Source organism: Globicephala melas, chromosome 12 (genome assembly GCF_963455315.2).
Source record: "Globicephala melas chromosome 12, mGloMel1.2, whole genome shotgun sequence".
In the NCBI taxonomy this organism is placed as follows: domain Eukaryota; kingdom Metazoa; phylum Chordata; class Mammalia; order Artiodactyla; family Delphinidae; genus Globicephala; species Globicephala melas.
This window is the reverse complement of record NC_083325.1, coordinates 68,109,537-68,124,936: the sequence shown is the minus strand read 5'-3', so window position 1 is coordinate 68,124,936 and position 15,400 is coordinate 68,109,537. Positions and strand designations below refer to the sequence as shown.

At 45.2% G+C, this 15,400-nt stretch overlaps 1 protein-coding gene across 1 annotated transcript in view; it reads left to right on the top strand.

The window, feature by feature from the left end:
* Window positions 1-15,400, top strand: part of PLB1 (phospholipase B1) — a 189,032-nt gene that overhangs the window by 76,130 nt on the left and 97,502 nt on the right. The window contains exons 6-8 of the mRNA XM_060309527.1: window positions 10,602-10,663; window positions 11,915-11,987; window positions 13,188-13,246. Coding sequence (XP_060165510.1) covers window positions 10,602-10,663; window positions 11,915-11,987; window positions 13,188-13,246 — 194 coding nt within the window. The remainder of the gene's footprint in view (window positions 1-10,601; window positions 10,664-11,914; window positions 11,988-13,187; window positions 13,247-15,400) is intronic.

Below are 15,400 nucleotides of genomic sequence, written 5' to 3'. Positions count from 1 at the left end.
CCCCATCTGGCTTTGGGGGTCCCTGGTCCCTTTAAATTCTGGCCCCTTGGGGCTGAGGCAAAGCTGGAGCAGAGTGATGGTGGAGGGATCAGGGCTCTGACCTGCCACTGCCCAGGACCACTTGTTCATCTTTACCATGGGACTCTCTTCTTTGGGTTGTTCCTTCCTGGCTGTGGCCCCGCCTCAAGTGTCCCCATGAGGAGATTAAGGAAAATACAATCTAAAAGGGAAGCAGTCCTTGTCTGAGGTCATATAATGAACCAAGGGCCAAAGGTCAGGTCAGCTTTGAATGTGCTCTCTCCTGTTAGGACTGCTCTTAGAACCATCTTCCCTCTCCTGGGGCACAAGATGTTTGAGGTTGAGTGTTGGGTGGGCATCAGAGATGGAGACGGGAGGGTGCGTTGGTCTCTGTCCAGGATGGAATTTGTAATGGGTGTCTCCTCGGGGTCATCAGCACAGGGCATGGGTATTTAAAGAACGGTGGTTTGGGACTTCGCAAATTATCTCTAATTTTTTAATAATCTCATCAGACTTAAGGTTGTGTCTACCCAAACATTGTAACAGTGTTAATTCGAAATCATTTTTTGGCATCCTGCTGTTAAATCTATTTCGATTGACTGCTGGGTAAGGTAAGGGCAGCTGAAAATACCTTTCTTGTAGACCCAGCAAAGGAACAAATTTCCGTATGTTGGCAACTCAGGCTACAGAGGAACACACACAAAAAACCTTTGTATAATTGCCCTTTAAAACATTTTTATTTTATATTGGACTATAGTCAATTTATGATGTTGTTAGTTTCAGGCGTACAGCAAAGTGATTCAGTTATACATATACATATATTTATTCTTTTTCAGATTCTTCTCCCATTTAGGTTATTACAGAATATTGAGCAGAGTTCCCTGTGCTATCCAGTAGGTCCTTGTTGGTTATCTATCTTATATGTAGCCGTGTATATATGTTAATCCCAGCCTCCCCATTCCCCACCTTTCCCCTTTGGTAACCGTAAGTTTAACAGACTTTGGTCCCAAGGAAAGCAGGCCAGACTAGGTTAAGGAAAACTGAGCTCCACACACAGCCTTCAATAACTTGCTGAGTGGTCTTTGGCAAGTTTGATAACCTCTCTGGGTCTCAGTTTGCTGAGGTTTTAAAATTCAGCCCACCACAGACATTCTAGAATTCTAAGACAGAGGTCAGTCTAGCTACCCCAGAAAGGTTCTCTGGCCCTTGGGTCGCCCTCACTGACTGTGGCATGTGACTGCCCAAGCACCCTGATAACATCCTGTGCTCCTCAGAGCACTGTTGGTATAGGAGCAGCAGCCATGCATGACCTGTGCAGTGCCTGCTCGCAGGTCGACAACAGCATCCCACAGGCCCTAAGTGTGAATGGGGATAAGATGCTGCACAGGGTGACCGACAAAGCCCAGAAGACCTGCTTACAGCCCAGGACAGCACAGAAGACAAACCCTGGCTGACTTGGGCCCTCCCCTTCCCAGCTTACCCAGATAGCTCACTGGTTAGTGAATGGCGGTGCTGGTGCAAGGCCTGACCCTGCCCTTGCTGGTGTGGTTCGTGTGAGCTGGTGAAAGTTACCTAACCTCTCTAGAGCCTGTCAATCCTGCCTCTACTTACCCTTTAGGGTTGCTGTGAGGACATTATACTTTTAAAAAGAGCCCCCAGATTTAATGTACACTGAGGAGTGGCCCTAATTCCAAATGTGTTGGCCTTGACCGTCCTTCCCACTGCCCAGGGCATGTGCCTCCCATTCATCCCGGGAGACAAGTCCTCCCTTGCAAGTGTGTGGCCTCTCCTATTCACACGGCGCTTTCCTGTTCTCACAAGGAAGCCAGTCTCATCCCCATTTTATAGATGGGGAAGTCAAGGTCCAGAGAGATTGATGCTTGATCAGGGTTACAACATGGCCATCTTTCTTCGAGGCAGGGATGGTGGTGGAAAGTTGTGCTCTAGACACAGTATAAGTAAAAAATAATAACAAAAAAATAAAGGAAATCTACTAATTAAGAGCGCATGAGTTGTTTTAGTTTTGCTTTTGAAATCACACTCCCTCCCCCTGGCCAGCTGTTGGGTTGACAAGCTTTGGGTTTCCGTGAAGAGTCAGAGCTGTTAACCTCAGAAGCACACAAACATCACTCAAAGGGCTTTGAAAATCTGCTGGGGTCCAGAACACCAAGGGCCCCCACCCCCAGGCCAATCCAATCTGAATTTCAGTGTTGGGGGCTGGGCAGCAGGCAGTGGGTTGAGAACCACTGTTCAGAGGGGCCTCCCGGAGGAGAACCGTGTGTGACTTTGCCTTGCCAAGGCCTAATACTATGATGGCCCTTTGTTGGCTCCAGGACCCCAGTGGTCACAGCTCTCTCCAGCTTCGATGATTGATCTCAGCCAAACCTGTTCTTAAGAGTGTGCACACACATTCTGTTTCCTGCCTAGCAGGGTGGAAAAGTACTTGTCTTTTTCCCTTATTGACCATACTGAGGTGGTAGTTCTTCAGGGAGCTTTACGCCCTTCATAGATCCATGAGCTTGAGGCTAAAACAACCTTCCAAATGGGAAATTCCCTTGGGATTCCATGATTGGGGTCCAGTCAGGCCACAAGTGCTTTGACAGTTTCTCCCACAATACCTTGGGGTGCTATGGGAAAGGCAAGAATTTTTCTTCCATTTGCTGGTGGGAAGCAGAATGGGAAGCAGAGTGGGAAGCACTGGAGTGAGGGCCCAGGAGTCAGTGGGGATAGGACCCAGGGGTCCTAAGTTTCCATCCGGGTCTTCAGGTCTAGACACTTAGATTCCAGGTACAGCCTCTCTGTGACGCCCCAGGGCAGTTATCAGGGATGATTTAGATCATCAGGATAAACACGAACTCTCTAGTTATATAAGGAAATCCCAGAATATTGAGACTGGAAGTATCTGAAAAATGGTCTGTGCTTAATCATCTCTCTTATACTGATTATAATAATCATAACTACCAGTTACTGAACCTTAGCACGTGTCAGATACCAGGCTTCATGTTTACATGTGAATGACCCTTACAGTAACTCCACGAGGCAGGTGTTATCGACCTCACCTTATAGGTGAGGAAACAGAGGCATGGAGAGATTGACTAGACCAAGGGTGTCCAAGCTCCTAACACCTGCCTGGTGTATGTACCACATGCCCCCCATGGTCCCCAGCTGCTGCCTGGACCAAGTGCCCTGAGCGGCCCCATTCTTTTTTTTTTTTTTTTTAACATCTTTATTGGAGTATAATTGTTTTACGATGGTGTGTTAGTTTCTGCTTTATAACAAAGTGAATCAGCTATACGTATACATATATCCCCATATCTCTTCCTTCTTGTATCTCCCTCCCTCCCACCCTCCCTATCCCACCCCTCTAGGTGGTCACAGGGCACCAAGCTGATCTCCCTGTGCTATGAGGCTGCTTCCCGCTAGCTCCATTCTTATTCAGGTAGCTCTAGCTATTCTACCAAGGGACAACCTGTCTCCACTGGTCCAGTCCTGGTTTGGGGGCCACAGGGAACAAGGCCATCCCCCTTGGTATCCAGACCTTTCAGACACTGAAGGAAGTTCTCATGCAGCCCCCTAAGCTTCTCTTTTCCGTTCATCCCAAGTGTGCTTAAAAATGATATCTGACCCCCTGTGCTTCAATGTGTCGTACCTGTTCTATGATCTTTTCTCCTCCTTTCTTGTCTTCTTTGGATTAAGCATTTCTATTGTTTCAGTGTCCCTGCAGTATCCTGCCCAATGTTAGCTTGCTGATTATACATTTTTGTTATTTTGGTATTTGATTACAACATGCATCCTTGTTATATTAAAGTCTAATATAAATGAGGATCAATCACTCCCCAGATAAAGAAAAACCTGACAACAGTGTAACTCCATTTGCTCCATTCACATCTGCCCACAGCAATACATTACATATATTTTAAACTCCACACTATTATTTTTTATTTTTTGTATTGGGGTAGGCAAACATTTTTTCTATAAAGGGCCAAACAGTAAATATTTGGTTTTGTGGATCATGTATGGTCTCTACCACATATTCTTCTTTGTCTTAAAACCCTTTAAAAATATAAATATCATTCCTATCTAGTGAGCTGTACAGACATAGGCTGTGGGCAGATTTAACCTATGAGCTATAGCTTGCCGGCTTCTGTTTTATACAGGCAATATTATTTTGGATTTACCTACATGTTTACTTTCTGTACTTCATTTCTTCTTACATTACTATGCTTGCATGTGGGGTCATCTTCCTTGTAGCATTTTGAATATGTCATTCCACTGCCTCTGGCCTCCACCGTTTCCGATAAATTGACTGTTAATCGTAATGTTGGTCTCCTATGCATGAAAAGCTGGTTTTCTTCTGCTGTTTGAGCTTTTTTTTTTTTACCTTGGCTTTAAACTACACCTGAACACATCAATTATTACAGTTGATGTGTCTAGGTAAAATTGTGTTTTTCTTACCTGAAGTGGTTGTTTTGTTTGTTTGCTTTTGTTTTTATCCCTGCTTCTTTGATCCGTGACTCAATATTTTTCACCAAATGTGGGAAATTTTCAGCCATTATCTCTTCAAATCTTTTTCTGCCTCTTTCTCTCTCTGCTTCTTCTGGGACTCATTAACTGTACGCTTTCTATGCTCGACGGTATCCACAGACCTCTGAGGCTCTAGTTGTTTTTCTTCAATCTCTTTTCCTCTGTATTTTTCAGAAATGCACTTTCTATTGATCTGTCCTTAAGTTTACAGATTCTTTTTTCTGCCATCTCAAGTCTGTTACTGAGCCCATCTAGTAAATCTTTCAGTTATTTTATTTTTCATCTCTGGAATTTTCTTTTTATAGCTTCAATTTGTTGAGTCTTTCACCTTCACATTTTTCTTTAATTCCTTGAACATAGTTTCATTAATTCTTTGAACATATATGTAATAGCTACTTTGAAGACCTTGCCTGGAAAACCCAACGTTTGGGCCACGTTTTCATTGGCTTCTTTTTTTTCCTGGGTCTCGCTTTTCAATTTCATGGCACATCTAGTAACTTTTCATTGAAAACTGGACATGTCTGATAACATTTAACAATCTTACATTCCATTTCTGAGGGTTGTTGGTTCATGTTTTAGTAACCTGCCTGGAATTAAACTGTGGAATCTGTTGCCCTGCAGTGGACAGCCACTGATGTCTTTGCTCAGTTTTTTCTTTCTTTTTTTTTTTTAACCTGGCATCCTAGGAGTCACCCCTGAGTCTGCATGGTTTAGTGATCAGTGATTTGGACAGAGGTGGTGTCCGAAGACCTTGAATTTGGAAGGCTCTGTTTATCGGTCTGTGTGTAGGGTGGGGAGTGAACACAAAGTTGCAGACAATTTTCAAGGTTTCCTTCCCTTTAATTTTACGTGGGGCTCTTGCAGGTCTTCCCAGCACGCAGACTCCCAGCCAGCCGGGAATATGTGAGGTGTATCTCTGCCCTTCCCTTTTCCTCCTTCTCATTCCTGGATCGCCCCGTTGAATATCCCATTGGTTTACTCCTCACCCCAACTGGGAACAAAACATCAGGCTAACAAAGCTGCAGATATTATCCCTTTATTTCCACATTATTCCACCACTTTTCACTGTCTATTGTCTGTTGGGATTTTTTTCTCTCTCTTGGTTTCTGTTTATTTGGTATTATCTCCTGGTAATTTTTTTTCATTTTTATTTTTTTTTTTGGCTGTGTTGGGTCTTCATTGCTTTGTGTGGGCTTTCTCTACTTGCGGCGAGCAGGAGGTACTCTTCGATGCAGTGCGCGTGCTTCTCAATCCGGTGGCTTCTCTTGTTGAGGAGCACGGGCTCTAGGCATGCGGGCTTCAGTAGTTGCAGCACATGGGCTCAGTAGTTGTGGCTCATGGACTCTAGAGCGCAGGCTCAGTAGTTGTGACGCACGGGCTTAGCTGCTCCGTGGCATGTGGGATCTTCCCGGACCAGGGCTCAAACCCGTGTCCCCTGCATTGGCAGGCGGATTCTTAACCACTGCGCCACCAGGGAAGTCCCAATTTTTTTTTTTTTATTGAAAGCCAGGTATTGTGTATGAAAAATTAAATAACTGTATGTTCCAGATGGTGCTGTCTTCTTCCATAAAGGCTTTACTTTGGGCAAGCAGTTAGGTAGGGGCAGATCACTCTAATCTAATACTGGGAATCGATCTGACTCAAAGCTGGGCTTCAGTCTTTTTGGAGGCTGGTCTATTTCCACTTTATCCATCTTCCAAGGGTCTAGCTCTTTGAAGTCCCAGATAAAAGACTGGGACATTCACCAGGGCACCTCCTCCTTGATGGGCACTGGGCTCCAGTGTTTCCCCCCAGCTCCATGGGCAGTCTGAAGCTCTGCCCAGCATATTAGCCACTTACCTGCTGATTTCTGTTGCCCATGATTTGGCAAGTGTTTCAAGGATAAAAACAGCATCAAATGTTGGAATCACTCTCTCTGCTGTCCTTTTCTCTGGCTCTTTACTCCTCAAGTTCTTGCTGCCTTTATGACTCTCAACAGATGGGCACACATATGCGCGCATGCACACGCACACACACACACACACACACACTCACACACACAAAATGGGGAAATGCATGACTTAATGTCTTCAGAGGAAGAAAATCAGGCCCAGAAGATTCTATGATGTTTTCAGGGAAAGATGTAGGGATCCATCTCTTCGAAAACAAGCTCTTCTGAGCCCCTTTAAAACCTTTTAGATTTAGAGTCAGCAGATAGGGTCTCTCAACCCAGCCCCACCTCTCTAAAGAAAAATTTTAACTTTCATTGTTATAAAATTATACTAATAATGACATCTGTCTCTCTGGATTATTTTTTCTTTTTTCTTTTTCTTTTTTAAATGCCCTTGTTGTTTATCCATTCCATATATAATAGCTTACATCTGCTAACCCCAGCCTCCCACTCCATCCCTCCCCAACCCCGCCCCCTTGGCAACCACAAGTCTGTTCTCTAATGTCCATGAGTCTGTTTCTGTTTCGTAGATAGGTTCATTTGTGTCATATTCTAGATTCCACATATAAGTGATATCATATGGTATTTGTCTTTCTCTTTCTGACTTACTTCAGTTAGTATGATAATCTCTAGTTGTATCCATGTTGCTGCAAATGACATTATTTCGTTCTTCTTTCTGTAGTTCTTTTAAGTGGTAGTTTAGGTTGTTTATTTGAGATTTTTCTTGTTTTTTGAGGAGGGCCTGTACTGCTATGAACTTCCCTCTAAGAACTGCTTTTGCTGTATCCCATAGATTTTGTAAGATTGTATCTCCGGATTGATAATGAAACAACTTCTTTCATCAAAATTAACAGATTTCAATATACACTTTGTGCAGGCACTGGGCTAGATCTTCTGCTTATATTATTCAATTTTTAAAATTTATAAATTATAGAGTACAAGCATATCCATGATGATAAAAATCTTTTAAAAAAAATTTTTTTTAAGAAAACTGCTATTTTCAACAGAAACCAAAGTCTTTCTTTGAGGAGCAATTTTTTATTTCTCAGGCATGAAGCCTGGAGGACCAGGAGATGTGCTGAGCGGGACATTTCTCAAAGACCAGGGAGAGTCGCTCTAGCCCCTGTGTTCCTCTACTTGTGAAGGTGCTGGCAAAGCCCAATGAGGAGCTGTGGCAGCAGCAACCAGCATGGTAATCTAGAGATGGATCCCAGGCTCCCATCGGGGATGCCCAGGGCTAAGGGATATTGCTGATCACCAGAGATGTTATCCCATTTCACTTTGATGACCTCTTTTCAGTAGTGTCTAGATCAGCGGGGTGGGATGAATTGGGAGATTGGGAATGACACTATTGTTACTATGTATAAAATAGATAACTAATGAGAACCTACTGTGTAGCTCAGGGAACTCTACTCAGTGCTCTGTGGTGACCTAAATGGGAAGGAAATCCAAAAAAGAGAAGATATATGTATACGTATAGCTGATTCACTTTGCTGTACAGTGGAAACTAACACAAAATTGTAAAGCAACTGTACTCCAATAAAAATTAATTATAAACAAAAATAGTGTCTAGATCAGACATTGGTTAACAAACAACAGCCCATGGACCAAATCCAGCCTTCTGCCGCTTTCTGTATGACCTGTGAGCTAAGAACGATTTTTACATCGATTTTTTTTTTTTCACGTGGACATCTAGTTATTACAGCATCATTCGTTGAAAAGACTGTCTTTTCTCCATTGTGCTGCCTTATGCACTCTTGTCAAAGAGCAGTTGACTCTATTTGTGTGGGTCTGTGTCTGGACCCTCGCTTTTGTTCCATGGGTCTGTTTGTCTATTCTGCCAGTATCATCCTGTAGCTTTATAGTAACTTTTGAATGTGGGCAGCGTCAGTCCTCCGACTTTGTTCTTCTCCTTTGATATTCTGTTAGCTCTTCTGGGTCTTTTGCCTCTCCGTATAAACTTTAAAATCAGTTTGTTGATATCCAAAAAGGTTTTTACATTTTTAAATGGTTGAGAAAAATAAAAAGAAAGGTATTTAATGGCACATGAAAATTATATGAAATTCAAATGTCTCTCTAATTTGTCCACATGTTATCTATGGTGGCTTTCACAGTACAACAGCAGGGCTGAGTATTTGTGACAGAGACTGCATAGTCTGCAAAATCTAAAATATTGACTATATTGAAGAAGTTTGCTGAGCCCTGGTCCAAATCTTAGGCTGTGACTTACACTTAGTTTGGTTCTGAGCTTGGCCCATGGGGCCGGGCTGCCCATTTTCAAATCCTTCCATCGCCAGGTGTTCACTGTGTCACCTTTAAAATGTCACTTACCCTTTCTGGGCCTGTTTCTTAACTGTAAAGTGGGGATGATAGCATTTATCTCATAGAGTTGTTGTGAGGAATAAATGAATTATTTCACGTAAGTGCTTAGAACAGTGCCTGGCACCCAGAAGCTGCATATGTGTTGAGTCCCATGTACATTTTTATCCCGGCTTAAAAACAGTGTTACCAAAATGGTCTCAAATCTCTGCCCTGCGAATTCACCCACCTCACTACCCCCAGGGATGATCATCTTAAAACACACCCTGTCATCCCTTCAAAGACTGGTCATGGCTTCCTGTTGCCTGTGGAGCAGCCTGGCATTCACAGCTCCACAGCCCAGCTGCCATCTGTCTGTGCAGACTCATCTGCCCTGCCCTGCACTCCCCTCCAGCTATGAACCCTCTGCTCCAGCCCTTCCAAGCTCTCCCTGTTTGTCCACACCTCAACACCTTCCCATCATGCAGTTCTTTCTGCACAGAAGCATTTCTTCCGGGCATTTCAAAAGGGTCACTGAGATCTGGGGGCAGGATCCAACCAACATTCCTGTTACGAGCTCCGAAGTGGAAATCAGTGCCTGATCTCACCGTGGGCGTGAAATGGAAATATACTCTTGTTCCTCATGAAACTCCAGATAAATTCTTTTCAGGGTCAGAAAGTAAAGCTGCAAAAGAAGGGTGGGGTAAAGAAATCAAGCGCTTTCCCCCAAGCCAGGCCTCCCTTCAGCCTTGTCTGATGCTGTCTGGGGGTTCTTGCATGATATGCCCTTACAAGGAGTGTGCGCTCTGGGCAGAGAACTGGGTGGGGAGAAGCCAGAGGGAGCAAGGGAGCCAGACCTCTGATTACATATCAGTATCATAAATGTTTCTTGAAGGTGTTGAAGTAAGCATCAAGATGATGTAACAGTGTGAACAAAACGCTCATGATACATTAAAGGGAGCTTGTAGGATACAACGTTGCATCCACATTGATTACAACTGAATACAAAGTGGGACTGATCAGGAGACTGATGGTGGACAGGAGGGTGTGAGCATATGAAAACACTCTTGGGCTAGAGGGGTAGTGGCACCGTGGGTGGTTATCTTGGTTCCTTTATTGAAAAATGAGTGCTGTTATTGTACACAACACTGTCATTTCCGTAGCTAAAAGTTTGATGATAGGTTTGATAGGAAAACTCATGAGCTTACAAAATGAGTCTCTCATTGTACATATATTATATTTTTAAAAAGTAAAAAAAAAAGTTTTAAAAGACTGGCGCAAAGTAAGCTGGGACAAGGACAGTGTCTTCCCAGCTCTCCACCTGCCTTTTCTTCCTCTTTGCCTCACCGTCAGTAAGCCCACTGGAGACAGCCGCTGTCCAGCTACTGTGTATAGTTATGGCTAAGCTCACATCACCTTCAGACTGTTCCCAGATGTCCTCTGCCTTCCCTCATTTGTCCTGGATCCCCAAACAGCAGCAGCTATTTGTCCAACATTACTCTCCTGGAGAGTTCTGCCCTTCGCTAAGGAACCAATAAAGGCATCTGTGGTAATGTGCCCATGAATGATATAGGGTTATTGCTGACCCCTCCCAGGTAGCACTTTTGCTTTTCATCCTGGGGATTCTGATTAATAGGCTGCATTAATGGAAGCACAGTGTCCCAAACAATGGAGGTGATAGTGGAGGAATGGAACCTGGACTTTCCTAACACAAGGGACGTGACTGAGCAGGGCACACAGGTTGGGCAGGAAGGAAGGGCACGAAAGCTGCAAATCTGGGCGGGAGTTAATTTCCAGCTAAATAACCTGAACTGTTTTTGCTTTCTTTTAGGAACTACCCAGGCCCGTACCTCCCCTGGAGAGAACACACTGGAAGAGCAGCTGTGGCCAGAGGTCAGGGCTTTGTCCTCACGGGAGGGGGAGTGAGTTCCCTTCTAGAGGGTGAATCTAAGTCTTGATGCAAGTTGGCAGGTTCCCTCCCTGAGGCCTTGAGGGAATGGGCTAGATGAGCGGCTTCTCCAGGGACAGCCGGGCTGCCTGGCAGAGCATAACTGTATCCCCTGGAATTTGGGGCTCATCATCCCTGCAGAGTGAGCAGGTGGTTCCCAGAAGTGTCTGGAAAGATTATAGATGGGCTGGTTATCTCTGTGAACCTTGAAGCAGATGCTGTGAGTTATCTGAAGGCATCTGGGTGAGATCTTCCCAGAACATCTACAAGATAAGAGTTGAGAGTAAATGCTTTATCTCTTAACCGAAATTGGTAATTCACGAGAAATTAACTTGTGTCTCCTTGTGACAGAGAGATGTGGTCAAGCAACTCATTTACTGCACATTTTTCCCCCATTGGAGTATTTCCCCTTCCACTCTCAATTCTGGGGAGAAAACACATAATCTCCCTTCCCAAAGCCCTCCATGTGATTCACAGAAGCAGAGGCTGCTCTGAAATTTCACAGGCATCTGAGGAGGCCAAGTGGTCTTGAGGACCCCAGCACTGGTCACCCAGTCCCTCCTGTGCTCTCAGCAGCCCCTCTGGGCTTAGGACACATTCCGTTCCAGTGGGAATGTGAGGGTCTCCCAGTTTCCACTTTATCCAGTTACCAGCAGCAAATAGCATAATTCCTCATATACCTACTTTTGTGTAAATAATCAAATTTAAAGAAAGAAACAGATAATAAAAAAACATCATAGGATAGAACAGATTTAAACATTTTTCAGTCTAGATATACTGGGTCTCTTCTTAATGATTTCTTTTTTATTGTAAAATATACATAAAATGTACCATTTTTGAGTATACAGTTCAGTGGCATTAAGTATATTCACACTGTTGGGCACCTGTCACCACTATCCATCCCCAGAACTTTCTCGCTATTCCAAGAATTGTTCTTATTCTTTATCCTCCCTCCCTCTCCACCCCACTGTTCTGGGGTATCCTTAACTGCCATCTGCTAAAATCACTGTCAATAGGCACGTGTCCCGTTTTACTAGGTGAGCTGGGTAAGGGGTTAGAAGACCATGACTGTGGAAAATTGTTGCTTCTGGATTTTGAGCCTAGTACAACAAGTACCTGGTCATTTCTACACCAAGTTTTCAGGACCCGTAATGTTGCCATACAAGGCAGCTGATGTTTCCGATGTTCGGTTTCAGTGGCAGAGCCTGAAGGGTTTTCCATTCTCATGCAACTCAAAGAAGTCAGGATCTGATGCGCCTTCTAACTCAGGTATGTGCCGCTGAGCCAGGAAGGCCAGCGTCTTCTTTCTGGTGTGGCCAGCAGAGGCTCCAGCACTACTCCTCTTGCACTTTTTGGCTGTTCAAGCCCTCTCTCTTTCCCATCCTTAGTCCTTCCTCTTTTGGCCCCCTCAGTCATTCCTGTGGAGGGACACAGCCCAACACACCACGCAGAGATAAAACCGGCATGACCCCACAGTGGTTTGCCTGGGTGAGGGCACCCTCTGGGAGCTCACCTCCAGGTGGGTAGAACCGAGTCACAGGAGCTGTGGCTTGGAGCTTGGTCACTCACGTGACCAATTACTCCCCAATCCTGTAATGTAGCCACAGTGGCAGCTCTAGACATATTAGTCCTGTAATGGGCTACATTTATCTAATACCTGGATGCTCTGAACGTTGCTCTTGAGCTGGTCCTCTTCTCCAGCCTTATCCTATCACGTGGCTGCATTATAAACTGTGTTTAATGGATTTGTTTATGTTTGCATTGTACTGACTTACCAGGGTTTCCAGTTAAGCATGCTATTCTCACTATTCTGTCATGTAAGGAATGTGGGTAGAAAAAGAAATTGATGTACTTCTTAGGAAGTGGCTTCTTTGGGAGGCTTACCTTGAATGCCCCCATAACATGACCGAGGAATATATCAGTGGTTTCTAAAGAAACTTAATTCTAAGGATGCTAGGGGCCCAGGTGGGTCACGGAGGCTTCTTGGTACCATTTGCACACAGCTTGCATCCGATGCAAAGCCTGTGTGTTCACAGGCTTTGCGTCCTTCAAGCTAACATGAACCCTTTTGAACCCAGATGGTTTTCATTTTAATTTGTTGCTCTCTCACTCATTAATGGTAGCCCAGAAGTGCAGAGCCAAGGGATAGAGGGAAGTAAGAGGCAGAAAGAGGGCCAGGTGAGAGGGGAATGAGGGCTGTGAGTGACCTTCCATGGGACACCTATTTGGAGATACTGAGTCCAGTTAGCAGTGTGGCCTCCAGAGAGGAGTGAGCCTCTCTGGAGCAGGTTTCCAGGGCTCCCAGCAACTGCCTGATCTTCAGCTTCCCACTCCCATGGCCAACACGCGCAGCCTCAGCAGCTGTCCTTGGGGTGGGGGACATGGGTCTGCTTCTCCCATTTGGCGCCCTTGGCCCGCATCGTGGGGAATATAGATCTGACCTTCTTACATGCGTTCTTGTCTTTGCAGTCCACTCTCTGAGCCCTTCCGATATTAAACTTGTGGCAGCCATTGGCAATGTGGAAACTGTGAGTTTGTCAAGGAGATTGAGGTGGGAGGTATAGGGTTTGGGCCTGGTGACCTTCTGAATGAGCTCCTAGTAACCAGGCAGAACGCTTCGTCTGGGGAGAGAAGGGCATTCTCTGAGTTGGAAAACATCCTAAACTCTAGGGTTCTGAGTTGATGTTGTTGTTGTCTTAAATGAAATGAATGCCTCCCTTTACATTAGGATGAAGAAACTTTTGGAGTTTCATTAAAAAATCAAACCTAATGATAAATTAAGTCAAAGGTCACACAGAATTTTAAAAGTAATCTCTTAAACTTTCTCTTTATGAGGTGAAGAACAAAAATGTCCTTACCTGCATGATAAATGTTTAAAAATACACTCTTCTTTGCTAATAGGTTGTGAGTGGTATTGTTCTATATGGTCAGGTAACAGAGAAAGAAAGCAATAAGAAGGGAAGGATGGAAAGAGAGAGGAGAGAGGAGGTGAGCAGAAAGAGAAGAGGGTTGGAGAGCAGAGTGGAATTTCCAGTGTGATTCCCCAGTCAGTCCTGGCTTCCCACAGTCCCACCTGCTCTGGTCTCAGCACTGCTGCCCCCCCCAAGTCCTAGCAGCCCCCAGCCGAACAGACAATTAATCAGGTGTTCTCAGCTCTGCCCTGGGGCCCGGCTGTACCTCCTGCACCAGAACCAGGATGCCCCTGCCTCTCCCCTCCTGTGCCTTCCTCCTGCCACTACCTACCACATGTCCTTCCCCATGTCCTTCCGTGTCCCTGCTGCACTCTGTACCCCCTGCAGCTTCAGCCCCTGCCCCTGGGCCCAGCCGGCCTCCTCGCTGCAAGCCCCGTCCTGCTACCCCACGCACAGCGCCAGCCGTGTGTAAAGGATGGGACTTCACATTAGAAAACTGACCAGGGCCCAGTGAAATCTGCAGCCAGGGCTCCCGCCCTTGTTCTGTTCTACCTGTGATGGTGGTGTTAAAACTGCACATGTGACTGTGCGTATGCGTGTGTGTGTGTATGAGGGTGAAGGTGGAGGTTTCCCAGTAGGAGGGATGTGAAGGGAGGGATTGGAATAATGAGGAAAGAGGTTTCATGTCACGCAGAGCACACTGACTCCGCCGAGCCTGTGTGTCCCTGCGTGTGTCCCTGCGTGCTGATCGCTACGTCACAGAGCCAGGAATGTGTGACACCAGCTGGAGGACTCAAATTCTCCTTCCTTGGGCAGGAAAATGCACTGCAGGGAAATCTCCACCCCAAGTCAGGTTTCTAAAGTTAAACCAATCAACAGTTTCCACTGTCTGGTCCCAGCTCGGAGAGAGTTCTTTCGCTCATGAATTATTCATCCCCACATCTCCTGCTGTCACTCAGCTCACCCTTTCTCCTCCTGGGAGCCCGAGGCCCAGGGCGCTGGGAGACGGTTTCAGTCCATGACGGTCTCCTGGCCCCAGAATCATTATCATCACGCTGACGGGCACCTCAACCTTCAGGGTGAGCCCTGAATGCACCGTTCTTAGGAGGCTACCTTCCTCTGTCTGCCCTGAGAGTCAGCTGTCATGAGCTTAGCCTGGTTTATAAAAGACATCAGACCAGGGAAAAATAATGGAAGACAGTGAAATGAAAAAGACGGAAGTCTGTAAGGCCCATGCTTTTGCTTCGAGTTCCTGAGGCTTTGTGTCGCCAAGGCCGATCGCTTACTTGTATCCATGACTAGCACTTGTTTGTCTCATTGCTGTGGACTTCCTTTTCCTCACAGAACGTTAAAGATCAGATTCATCAAAATTATTTTCAAACTAACACTTGTGATACATGTTCAGTATAAGAAGAAAATCAAAGCACATGTAGATAGTATAAAATATGGAAGATCTCATTCACATCTCCTATTCTCTTGCCTCAACACACACACACACACATACTCTCCAACATATAGGGTGAGAGAGAGAGAGAGAGAGAGAGAGAGAGAGAGTGTGTGTGTGTGTGTGTGTGTGTGTGTGTGTGTGTGTGTGTGTGTAACCTAAATAGGGTTATACTGCAATATACTAGCTGTGACTTTTTTTCCCCCTTAACTAAGAGTCACAGACATTTTCCACGTCAGAGAGGTTATAATCCACTCTATCAAATTCCATGAAGCCAGGGCTTGTGTCTCACTTGTGTGTCTCCAGTACAGGCAGCCAATGAAGAG